The sequence below is a fragment of the Mus pahari genome, unplaced genomic scaffold (assembly GCF_900095145.1).
Source record: "Mus pahari unplaced genomic scaffold, PAHARI_EIJ_v1.1 scaffold_9971_1, whole genome shotgun sequence".
Classification (NCBI taxonomy): Eukaryota; Metazoa; Chordata; class Mammalia; order Rodentia; family Muridae; genus Mus; species Mus pahari.
The window spans coordinates 5,447-19,011 of NW_018392387.1; the positions used below are offsets into that span (position 1 = coordinate 5,447).

Consider the following 13,565-nt stretch of genomic DNA (forward strand, 5'->3'; position numbering starts at 1 on the left):
AGAGAGAGAGAGAGAGAGAGAGAGAGAGAGAAACAGAGTGAAGGACAAATGGGGGATGTTGACTGCAGACTTAAAGCTTCCTGTGATTTATCTCAGAGTCCTTGGGTTGCTGCTCCAGAATGCCAGGCAGCTTATCTCAGAATCCCAGATACTCCTTAACAGCCCCAGGTGTCAGCTCGGGTCAACTCCTTAACAGTGCCAGGTATCATCTCAGGGCAAAAGTCAAATGATTCCCACAGACAGCTTTGGGAGGAAAGAGATAGAGCAGCCTTGAGAATGAGGGGGTTGAGCAGCTCCCAACAAAGGATCATTTGGCTATTAGGTGAGAGCTGTCGTAGGCCTGGTTCATCTCAGCCCGGTCTCCCACACAACATATTATTCTAACCTCTAAGATGGTCAAGAATCCCAGGAATGCAGTTGCCAAAGTGTCATCTCTGGACCTAACATTGAAAGGAGTTGTACATTCTCCAGACAGTGGTGGTGCAAACCTTTGATCCCAGCACTTGGGAGGTGGAGGTAGATGGATCTCTATGAATTTGAGAACAGCCTGGTCTACAGAACAAGATCGAGACAGGGCTACACAAAGAATCCCTGACTTGAAAAACCAAAAGAAGAAGCAAAGAAGAGGAGTGGGAGGAGGAGGAGGGGAGGAGGGGGGAGGAGGAGGAAGAGGAGGAGGAGGAAGAGGAGGAGGAGGAGGAGGAGGAGGAGGAGGAGGCAAAGGAGAAAAAAGTGGAGGAAGAGAAGGAGGAAGAAAGGAAAGAAAAGAGTTGGACATTTCATCACTTCTCTCTGCTCCTGAGCTGTCATTCAGTATATTTTCCTACAAACATCATTTTTCAAATTGTTTGAAAATACAGTCCATTCATTTGGTACTCTAGACCTAACAAACCTGACCCATATTAACATCATGATTCCAATCTTCCAAATCTTTCCCATATTGCAGTTTTGTCTTGGTGTCATAGGGAACTCATCACTGTTAATGTTATATATATACACTTTCTTCTTCAGGCCTCATTTTACAAAGTTGATAGATTTGGTTTTCATGCATCTGACAATAGTTAATATGTTCATGATTATGTTCGCATTGATAAAAGAGATCATGTTTTCCTTTAGAGTACCCAATTTTCTGGACGATGTTGGTTGTAAGGCAGTATTGTTTTCATTCAGAGTCAGCCGGGGTCTGTCCATCTGCACCACCTCTGTTCTCAGCACATCCCAAGTCATCACCATCAGTTCCAGTAACTCTAAGTTGGCCTCCTGGCTTAAGCCTAGACTCTCTACATGGATTTTTTCTTCCTTACTTTGGTCCTGGCTTATTAACCTACTCATCTTCGGGTATATGGTTGACATGGTAATAGCCAAAACCAATAATACTCATGTTGGTCATGGATATTTGGATGGTTACTGTCAAAACAAGCAATTTGGGAACCACAATTCAGGGTCATTTTTTAGCATTATCATCATTCATGATCTCTTCTATGTGGCTGTCATGATGTGGGCCAGTCTCTACTTGGTGATTTTCCTCTACAGACACCGCAAGAAATCCCAGCATCTCCACAGTCCAAGCCTTTCCTCCCAGCCATCTCCTGAGCACAAAGCCACTCACAGTATCCTGTCTCTGGTGAGCTGCTTTGTGTTAATTTATTGGTTGAACAACTCTGTGAGCCTTTATGGATTTTATGCAAAAGAAAAAATCCCAATATTGGAGTCAATTAATGTGATTTTAACAGCATGCTACCCAACCATCTGCCCATTTTTACTTATGAAGAATAATAAAGTTATTTTGCAATTTACTTCTTCATTTTCTGTACTGAGAATGACCTGTTTGAAAGTTCACTCCACAGCTGAACAGAAATCCACACTTGTCATTAAAACAGTGTCTTAATGATTTTCATTGAATAAAGAACTTGAATGTAGACCTTGAATAACTGAAATGACTTTAGTTATAATTCAGACATTCTGTACACTATTAAAAATTCAGGTAGTTAACATTTTTCTTGAATACAACTCCATGTACATAATTTAATAATTTTAACATTTATTACTTACTCAAACTATGATACTCTGTCCAAAATGAACATATGTTAAATATTTTGAACAATACTTTCTTTCTTGATTTTTCTCTATTAAAATAATTCTAATCAAAATTTTGACATACCATTTGTAGCTTAGTTTATACATTTTATGGTGTTCTAAGGAACACCTTTTAACCATTGAAAAAATGAATTTCCATTTCTTATACTGCTGTGGGTGGGACTCTTATGTGGAATAACCAGCAGTTATCCAGTGGATGTTCTTGTATCATAGCTAACTTTGAGTCACCAATAATTATTTTTACTATTTTGCTATGTTTTTAATTATTTCTTCCATATTTGAAATTATGACATAAGTAGATTGTTTCCCCCTTCCTTTTCCTCCCTCCAGACCCTGCTGTGTGTGCTTCTTCTTGCTCTCTTTCAAATGCATGGCTCCTTTGTTCAGTTGTTGTTATGTAGGGGGGGCAGGGGTTCCTAAATACATAAATACTACCTACTCTTTATAATGTGACTTGTATACATGTATTCAGGGCAGATCATTTGATATTGAATGCCCAATTTTAATTGAAACAGTTGGTGTGCTCTTCCCTGGGGAAGACCATTTCTCCTGCTCACGACTTTCCTTAGTTACCTGCAGTTCTTTGTATAGGGTTGAGGCCTCCTTAAGGATCCACCATGCATCAAGGAAACATCTCTTTGCAATAGATGGAGACAATTATAAAAAAACCAAGACCAACCAAAGTGCAGAATAGTGAATCCCGGTTACAAGAGATGTACCAACAACACAAATCCTAAACCTAAAGCTCAGGGGGGATTAGAAAGATTTTTAAGAGTCAGAGGATCAGAGAATTTGCTGTGCAATTCATCTGAAATGTCAGAAGCTACACCCATAGATTATCACAAGCATAGATGTTTTGGCTTGCTTTGCTTTGGTTTAGTTTTTTAAGATAGGGTTTCTCTGTGTGGCTCTGTGTGTTCTGATACTCACCTTGTAGACCAGACTTGCCTTTAACTCACAGAGATCTATCTGCCGCTTCTTCCCACATGCTGGGATTGAAGGCATGTGCCACCAATCGAATTACATCATATCCCAATTTCCCTTATGAATATCGATGCAAAAATACTCAATAAAATCCTCGCCAAAAAAAAAAAAAAAAAAAAAAACTCAAGAAGCTGGACTCGAAAAAATCAAATAACATTATTTAAAAATGGGGTACAGAAGGGTCGCCAATGGAGGAGCTAGAGAAAGTACCCAAGGACCTTAAGGGGGCTGCAACCCTGTAGGTGGAGCAACAATATGAACTAACCAGTACCCCCTGAGTTTGTGTCTCTAGCTGCATATGTAGCAGAAGATGGCCTAATCAGCCATCATTGGGTAGAGAGGCCCCTTGGTCTTGCAAACTTTATATGACCCAGCACAAGGCAAGGCCTGGGCCAAGTAGTGGGAGTGGGTGGGTAGGGGAGCAGAGGTGGGGGGAGGGTATAGGAAACTTTCGGGATAGCATTTGAAATGTAAATAAAGAAAATAATAATAATAAAATGGGGTACAGAGCTAAACAAAGAATTCTCAGCTGAGGAATACTGAATGACTGAGAAGCACCTAAAAAAATTGTTCAAAATCCTTAATTATCAGGGAAATGCAAATCGAAACAACCATTAGATTCCACCTCACACGAGTCAGAATGGCTAAGATCAAAAATTCAGGTGACAGAAGATGCTGGGGTGGATGTGGAGAAAGAGGAATACTTCTCCATTGCTGGTGGGACTGCAAGCTGGAACGACCACTCTGAAATTCAGTTTGCGGTTCCTCAGAAAATTGGATATATTACTACCAGAAGATTCAGCAATACCACTCCTGGGCATATACCCAGAAGATGCTCCAACTTGTAATAAGGACACATGCTCCACTATGTTCATAGCAGCGTTATTTATAATAGCCAGAATCTGGAAAGAACCCAGATGTCCCTCAACAGAGGAATGGATACAGAAAATGTGGTGCATTTTACTCAGCTACTAAAAACAATGAATTTATGAAGTTCTTAGACAAGTGGATGATCTGGAGGATATCATCCTAAGTGAGGTAACCCAATCACAAAACAATTCACATAATATGCACTCACTGATAAGTGGTTATTAGCCTAGAAGCTCAGAATACCCAAGATACAATGTGCAAAATACATGAAACTCAAGAAGAAGGAAGAGCAAATTGTGGATCCTTCCAACCTTCATAGAAGGGAGAACAAAATACCCATAGAAGGGGTTACAGAGACAAAGTTTGGAATAGAGACTGAAGGAAGGACCATCCAGATACTGCCCCATCTGGGAATCCATTCCATAAACAACCACCAAACCCAGACACTATTGAAGATGCCAACAAGAGTTTGCTGACAGGAGCCTGATAAAGCTGTCTCCTGAGAGGCTCTGCCAGTGCCTGACAAATACAGAAGTGGATGCTCACAATTATCCATTGGATGGAGCACAAGGTCCCCAATGAAGGAGCTTGAGAAAGTACCCAAGTTGCTGAAGGGGTTTGCAGCCCCATAGGAAGAACAACAATTTGAACTAACCAGTAACCCCAGAGCTCCCTGGGAATAAACCACTTATCAAAGAAAATGCATGGAGGGACTCATGGCTCTAGCTGCATATGTAGCAGTGGATGGCCTAATCGGTCATCAATGGAAGGAGAGGTCCTTCATCTTGTGAAGGTTCTATGCCCCAGTATAGGGGAATGCCCAGGCCAGGAAGCAGACGTGGGTCCATTGGGGAGTAGGGGGAGGGGGGGAAGGATAGTGAATTTTCAGAGTGGAAACTATTGAATTACATTTTAAATGTAAATAAAGTATTTAGCAAAAAAATGAAAAAAAAAACAGTTAGACTCAAAAAAAAAAAAAAAAACCCAAATAACCCAATTAAAAAATGGGAACACGCCTTTAATCCCAGCACTCGGGAGGCAGAGGCAGGTGGATTTCTGAGTTCCAGGACAGCTAGGGCTATACAGAGAAACCCTGTCTCGAAAAAAAAAATGGGAATACACACTTAAACACAGAATCCTAACAGAAGAATCTCAAAAGTCTGAGAAGCACTTAAAGAAATGCTCAACATACTTTTTGTTACAGGAAAATTCAAATAAAATGCCCCTGAAATTCTACTTTATACCAACCAGAATTGCTAAGTTCAAAATCTCAAGTGACAGCACATGCTGGTGAGAATGTAGAGAAAAGGGAATACTTCTTCATTTCTAGTGGGATGGCAAACTTGTACAACCAATTCAGAAATCAATCTGGCAGTTTCTGAGAAAACTGGAAATAGTTCTACCTAAAGACCCAGCAGTACTGCTCCTGGGCATATACCCAAAAGATACTCTACCATACCACAAGCACATGTGCTCTAATACGTTCATAGCAGCTTTACCCATAATACCCAGAAACAGGAAACAACACAGATGTCCCTCAACCAAAGAAGGATACTGAAAATGTGGTTCATTTGCACAATGGAATACTACTCAGCTATTAAAAACAAGGAAATCATGAATTTTGCAGACAAATGGATGGAACTAGAGAATATCATCCTGAGTGAGATAACCCAGACAAAAAAGGATATGCATATTATGTACTCACTGATAAGTGGGTATTAGCCATAAAGCACAGAATAACCATAATACACCCCACAGACACAAAGAAATTAAACAGAAAGGAAGGTACAGGCAAGGATGCTTGAATCTCACTTAGAAGGGGAAACAAAATAGCCATAGGAGGCAGTGGGAGGGACGGAACTGGGTAGAAGAGGGAAGGGGGGAGGAAAAGGGCAAGGTGGAGTGTGGGGAGAGACAGGCCCCGAAAGCCAAGGCTCTTGAAATCTTAGAGTCTGCTCACCAGTGGCACACTTCCTTGAGCAAGGTCACACCCCCTAACCCTTCCCAAACAAACACACCAATTGGGGACCAGTTATCCAGTGTATAAGCCTATGGGAGCCAGTCTTATTCAAACTACCATCAGGCTGGAGAGATTGCTCAATGGTTAAGAGCACTGACTGCTCTTCCAAAGGTCCTGAGTTCAATTTCCAGCAACCACAAGGTGGCTCACAACCATCTATTATGGGATCTGATGCCTTCTTCCGATGTGTCTGAAGACAGCTACACTTGTACTCATATACAAACAGCCACCTGCCACGGACCACCCCATTCGGATATGGGGGTCCCTGGAATGTGGGTTCTTGAGGCCAGGTCGGGTGAGAATTCAGTGGTGACAAACAGAAACAAACACAGAGGCAGTTTGAATCTGTGTATTTTAGACCTCTCAAACAGAGGATTTTTACATTAAAAAAACAAACATTACAACTCTTAGAAACTAAATTCAGTGAAATAATCCAACAAGAATCATTTGGCCCAGTAAAGCACAAAATTCATCCAAGCATTACAACTCTAAAACTATGTATTCAGTGAGTCACAAACAGAACAAGTAACATCATTATTAATATAAATCATTAAAATAAAACAATTCTAAAAGGATATATTCAGTGGGGGCAGTCATCCAAGGCTAGTGGCATATTTCCAAGAGCAGGTTAATAAATCTTTAATGGTGAGTGCTCTTTTGTTTGTTTGTTTGTTTTGTTTTTTCTGTATAGCCCTGGCTGTCCTGGAACTCACTTTGTAGACCAGGCTGGCCTCGAACTCAGAAATCCACCTGTCTCTGACTCCTGAGTGCTGGGATTAAAGGCATGCGCCACCACGCCCAGCCGGTCAGTGCTCTTAACCTCTGAACTAACTCTCTAGCCCCATATGGTCAATTATTATTTAACATCTAATGCCTAATTTTTTATAATTTTCAATGTATAAATTTAAACTATTTTAATTCTTTCTAATTAAGGCTTTCTTTACCATATAGCAAAACCCACCTCCAATGACACATGTGTAGCCATATGAAATTTTATTGTTGGGAAAATTTTTATCAATCATATAGTAAATGATTTAAAAAGCACAACGTAGCCGGGCGTGGTGGCGCACGCCTTTAATCCCAGCACTTGGGAGGCAGAGGCAGGCGGATTTCTGAGTTCGAGGCCAGCCTGGTCTACAGAGTGAGTTCCAGGACAGCCAGGGCTACACAGAGAAACCCTGTCTCGAAAAACCAAAAAAAATAAATAAATAAATAAATAAATAAAAAGCACAACGTTGATTTCCCCAGGGATAAGGTCATGTTAGTGACCCCATCTCAAGGGATGGTTTCTTACCCCCTTATTCTTGCTTAAGATCTCGGCCTAGGCTACCAGGGACTTGTAAAATAAGAAAGGGAATAAGAGAAAACAAAACAACAGATTGCCATGAGAACTATGGCTCAATAATTTTTTCTCTGGCAAAGAGTTCCACAACCAGTTCCAGGAGGCCTCCTTCTTTTCAGGTCAATGGCCTCAATCTGTGGAACTTGTCACACAGATCCTACTGGAGGTGGTGTGGCAGCCACTGGTATACATGTAGGAGAATGGCTGGATCATGTGGTAAATCTACACCTTGAGAGCAATGGTTCTCAACCCCCCTGATGCTTCGACTTCTCAACACAGTTCCTCATAACACTTCAGCCATTTATACCAACTTTATTTTTTTATTTCTTTATGTATGAGTATGAGTGGTTTGCCTGAATGTATGGATATGCTGTCAGTATTTGCGTATAAAAGTGCTGTGTGTGTTATGACCTTTTAGGAGAGTTTCTCTGTGTCAGCCATGAATAATTACTTCTGGAAAGTGGAGTCTGAGAACCTGAACTTATTTCACCTTATGAGCAAAATGGAGACTGAATACAAAATGGCTACAGTTATGTTAAAAGGAACAGGCCTCAACAGAAGCATCAGATATTTACCTTATTATTCATAAAAATAGCAAAATTGCAATTATTAAGTAGCAACAAAATAATTTTATGATTGGGGGTCACCACAGCATGAAGAACTTTATTAAAGGGTCAAGGCATTAGGAAGGTTGAGAACCCCTGCTCTAAAATAATATTTCTGATGACATTTTTTCTAGTATCATATATAAACTAGCAAAATCTAGTGTTGAATACAGCCCCTGGCTCCATCTGACAAAACCCACTGGGAAGTCTGACAAAGTCTGTTCCATAACTGCTCCTTTTCATTGTAAAAACTTCTGTATGATAGAAGTAAACATCAAAGAACTACAAGGTTGCTTTTAAATTGTAGCTTGTTATAGTGGCTCACACCTTTGGTTCCAGTACTAGGGAGGCAGAAACAAGCAGATCTCTTATTAATTCAAGGTCAGCCTGGCCTACATAGTGACTTCCAGGACCATAAAGGCTACCTAGAGAGACCCCATTGCAAAGAAAAATAAAGAACAGAAAAGGAAACACTTGAAAATTTTGGCCAGCAAATTGGCTTAACAGGCAGGATGTCTACTCTTGGTTGTCAACTTGACTATATCTGGAATTAAGTGAAACCAAAAAATGTCTGGAGACAAGCATAACTGTGTTTTTGCTTAGATCACTGGAAGTGGGAAGATGTACTTCTGATCTGGATCTTTGAGGTGGGAAGACATACCTTTAAGCTGGGTCATTCCTTCTGAACCTATATAAAGGACATGGAAGAAGGAATAACTCTCTTTCCCCATGTCCCTCTGTTAAGTGGTCTCCCATGATGCTGTTCTGTCCTTCAGACAAGGTGTCCAACTGTGTCAGTAGATAAACTGCCCACTACTGTTCCAGTTGCCTGCACTGCTGAAAGATTTGGAAGACCCTCTCCCAGCACTAGGCAACCTGCTGCTCATAATGGAGGTAACAACAGGTCCCTAGAACCCTCCTTCAAAGCCTCTGACTTTTGCCTGGATGCCAGCTCCCAGGTCTCAGTGGGAGACACTGTCACACTAGCTAGAGGGTCTGGTTCCCTGTAGGTGAGCACTGAGATAGATTTCAGGCAACTAGGTCCTTAAATGAACTCCTCCTACCACACAAATAAAATATAAAAACAAAAATATTGGAATGCACTCACCTTGTTAATAAGCAAACAAAGAAATGAAGGTAAAGCTGTGCCCTCTAACCTGAGTACACTTTAAAAGAAAATTATTCCAAACATTTCTTCCCACTTATAGGTTAAGAAAGAAACAAAGAAATAAAGAAAGAAAGATAGAGAGGAAGAGAGAGAGAAAAACATAGAAAGAATAAAGAAAATCCAACACCTTGTTTAAATATCTTGTATACTGATGCACAAACAGACTTCATATGCAAGTGTGCAGTGAAGAACTTCTTCCCAGGTGATATACAATACTTTTCTAATATATCAAAGTTAAAACACCTCCCTAACAATTAAAAACACCTAATTCTAGACACTAGTTTCTGAAGCTTGTAATTACTAATCTGGCTTCAACACAAACCGTTTCAGTGCCTTTCAACTTGTCTCTGAGTCTTCTCTTCAAAATTCCCAGGGAACACTTGGTTTTCATGCCTTCAGCTTGGACAGTACTGATGATCTAAAGCTTGTAAGTTAGCTACAGGACCACGGAGGAGGCCCTGACGCTCACACACACTATACTCCTGAGGATACCTAGCAGCGTAAATACAATTCTCGATGCAAATTAGGGAACTAGCTTATCCAGGATCCAGTGCATGACAGGAGTAGCCTTAAAAACACCCGCTCTAGAGGCAGGCAGATTTCTGAGTTCAAGGCCAACCTGGACTACAAAGTGAGTTCCAGGACAGCCAGGGCTACACACAGAAACCCTGTCTCAAAAACAAAACAAAACAAAACAAAAAAAACAAAAACAAAAAAACACTCACTTTTCTTCATACAGAAAACAATCCCCTTTCTTACAGGTTTTTCCGGCAGTGGTAGTGGTTTTCTATTATGGCCTTGACAGTCTTCAATCGCTGTGGCTGTCAGTGCCTTGCTTAGCACTGCTGACAATCCCACAGACTGTGAGAACTGAGTAGTGAAGGCGTTCAATCTGACAGTCCTTATCTGGTGAATTACTGTGAAGCAATTGCTACTGTACTTTCTTCCAACTCTGTTGCTTCTCCAAAGTGCTATGGCTTCTGCTTTGCAGACTCAAACTTAGATCTTTCTATTTTTTTTTTGATGGTTTGAATATTAAAACAAAATTTTCATAGTAGCAAAGGTTACCAGGATTTTCAAAAGATAGCTACCCAATATTTAAAAGTCCCACCAGAGGTTCCTTGTGGGATCCGGATCCAGATCTGCCACTCCTCTGACAATGGGGACCAAGAACCTGAGTGGTGGTCTTCAAGAGGTGCTGGTGCCTGGAGTGAGCGTGACTCTCCTGAGAGTTCCCTGCACAGCAACATTCAGACAGCAAGAGAATCCTGACCCCACAACAGAGAGCTCAGCACTAAAGCTATTAAAGCTGTCTTTGGCAGGTCTAGTCTCAGTCACATACAGAAGCAACGTGGGATGTTCTCTAAGGCTGCTCTGACAACTCTGAGGAAATCTTCTGATTATGAAGCCAACTCCCACGTGTGAGTACTAAAGCTTCAAGCCTGCTTCATTGGACAGAAATACCACAGACCTTCAATCCCCAAGTCTAAAGATGGTTGAGGTCAGGGGAACACAACAATTTTACTCAGACTCCTGATGTCTCTGCTGTTTGGACAATAACATTAGTCTAGTGAAAGGCCTAAAATGTATCAGGCCTTGGCTGACTCTTCAAAGGGGATAGAAAACTTTGCCTGTAGTAAAATGGTCCTAAGAAAGAATTTGACTGCTGACAAGGCAGTAAAGCAGTTAATGTTCAAGCAATGTCGCTCCCAACAACAGCCAATTACTGAGGAGAATAGGTGGTCTGGTTCAGTGTGACAGGATCCTGCATGAAAACACTAAGTCTATGTGGAATGTGAAACTACTACTTTCTCACCACTGTGCCCCACCCAAACATCCCCAGTTATATATTATTATTATTAATACCACTATTTCCACTGTTACTGTCTTGTGGATACGTGCAGGCACACAGGACTTAAGCACTAGGTGGACATCAGAAGACAGCGTTCAGGCGTCAGATCATTCCTTCCACCACAAATTCCAGGGGTGGAACTCGGGCTGTCAGATATGATTAATGGCAAGTGCTTTCATCTCCTGAGCCACCTTGATTTTTCTCAGACATTCCATACTAAATCCATGTTTTCTTTCTGTAAGAGATTAGTTATAAAAAGAAAATCGTATGAGTAATGAGTGTATCAAAATTGTATAAAATAAATACATGTAAGATTCTTTTTCCCGTTTTACATATAACTCCTACAACAGTTCTACCAAGTCAACACTTGGCTGTTCTCACTCTACAAATGAAGAAAATTAGGCACAGAAAAGGGGAACAGTATTTCTAAAGTCACCTATACACAAGTGTGATAACTCAGTGGGTAAAGGTACTTTTTACCAAACCTGACAACACAAGACAACCCAAATTCCAGCCCATGATCCCATGTGGTGGAAGGAGAGGCCCAACTCCTACACATTGTCTTCTGTCTTCCATATCTGCACTGTGGAAAGCACAGACACAAACACACACACACACACACACACACACACACACACACATACACACAAAATAAATAAATTGTATTTTAAGACATAACAGGGCAGTTGCACATATGAACTCACAGAGATCGTGACAGCAAGCACAAGCACTGCACAAGATCAAGCCAGACAAAATCTCAACATGGAGAAGGGGCAAGGACAGGAAACACCACCCCTAGCTGAGGAGCTATTTGCAAACTAATAGCTACTATAAGAGGAGCCAGTTTTCTTTCAGGGTATGGTCCCTTCTAGGTCAACCATACACCAGTGGATGACCATACACCTAAAAGTATAAGGACAGCAGTAATGAGAGTCAGTGGGTTAAAAAAATGAGGACAAATAGTCAGGTGAGCAAGGGTTGGAGAGATGGCTTAGTGGTTAAGAGCACTTGACTGTTCTTCCAGAGGTCCTGAGTTCAGTTCCCAGTAACCCCAAGGTGGCTCACAACCATCTGTAAAGAGACCTGATTCCTTGTGGTGTGCATAAAGACAGAGCACCACTCGTACATAAAATACATAAATAAATAATTCTTTTTTTGAAAGTGGAATGAGTATAAAATGGGATGAGATTAGGGGGTGAATATGATGAAAAGACATTATACTAAGTTCTCAAAGAACTAACAAAAATATTTTCTCCAAAAGAGTAAAGTGTTTTCTATCTCTTCCAAGATGGATCACACAGTGAAATGACCACATGCCAAGCAGAAGTATACAAATTAAGATTATTGCACAGGAGAAATTGCTATAGGATATTTGATCACATTGTGAACCCCAAGATTGAGAACTAAAAAAGCATTGTTGTGGAGTGGCTTAGCCCTAGCACACACCTTTAACTCAAGAACTTTTGGGGTAAATAAAGTCATCAGTAGATCAAGAAGCAGAGCAAGCAACCAGTTGACAGGGAGTAATTGTTGGAAAACCCAGGAGAAAGAAAGGAGGGTCTTTAAGTTGAAGGATATTTAAGACAGCATGTAGAAGGAGCTTTTTCTTTCTGGGACATAGGTGAAGTAGGAGCGTCAGCTGGGTGCTTGTTCTGCCTCTCTGAGCTAGCAGGCTTTCACCACATCCTCTGGCTCCTGAATCTTCATTTGATAAATCAAATCTTTGAGATATTGTTTTAAAACAAGAAACTTAACTAACCAAAACTATACAGAAAATTTGCAGTTTTATGAATGGGAAAACAACAAATGAAAATATTTTAGTATCAGAATTATTGGGTAGCCTGGTATATGTGAGACCCTGTCTCAAAAAAATGAAAGAAAGAAAGAAAGAAAGAAAGAAAGAAAGAAAGAAAGAAAGAAAGAAAGAAAGAAAGAAAGAAAGAAAGAAAGAAAGAAGGAAATATTATCCAGTAAGGGGTTGGAGGGATGGCTCAGTGGTTAAGAGCACTGACTGCTCTTCCAGAGGTCCTGAGTTCAATTCCCAGCAACCACATGGTGACTCACAACCATCTGTAATGGGATCCCATGCTCTGTTCTGAAGATAACAACAATGTACTCATGTACATAAAATAAATAAATCTTTTTTTTTTAAAAATCATCCAGTAATGCAATTCAGATAACTGTTGAATTCCAATTTTTTTTCAACATAAAGAAATCTGTAATCAGAGTCTACAGTTCAGTGATAAAGCTTTTAATCAAACATCCATAACACTGTTCATTCCCCAGTACAGAAAACATAACAACAACAACAATAATAATAATAGGTTTTGGTTGAGGAGATGGCTCAGCAGTTAAGAGTATATACTGTTTTGTGGAAGGCCTGATTTTGGGTCCCAGCACCTACATCAGGTAATTCGCCACAGCCTCTGGCTCCAGGGACATCTGATGCCTCTGAACTCTGTTGGCACCTGTACATACACACACATGGATACATAATTTTTTAAATGTGTTTTTAAGCCAGGCGTGGTGGCGCACGCCTTTAATCCCAGCACTTGGGAGACAGAGACAGGTGGATTTCTGAGTTCGAGGCCAGCCTGGTCTACAAAGTGAGTTCCAGGACAGCCAGG

General features: G+C 40.7%; 1 protein-coding gene across 1 annotated transcript; it reads left to right on the forward strand.

Annotated features, from left to right (window-relative positions):
- The first annotated feature begins 910 nt into the window (after positions 1-910).
- LOC110314986 (vomeronasal type-1 receptor 4-like) lies at positions 911-1,888 on the forward strand. The gene has a single exon (XM_021189162.1). The coding sequence runs from the start codon at positions 911-913 to the stop codon at positions 1,886-1,888; it is 978 nt and encodes a 325-aa protein (XP_021044821.1).
- Positions 1,889-13,565: the final 11,677 nt, after the last annotated feature.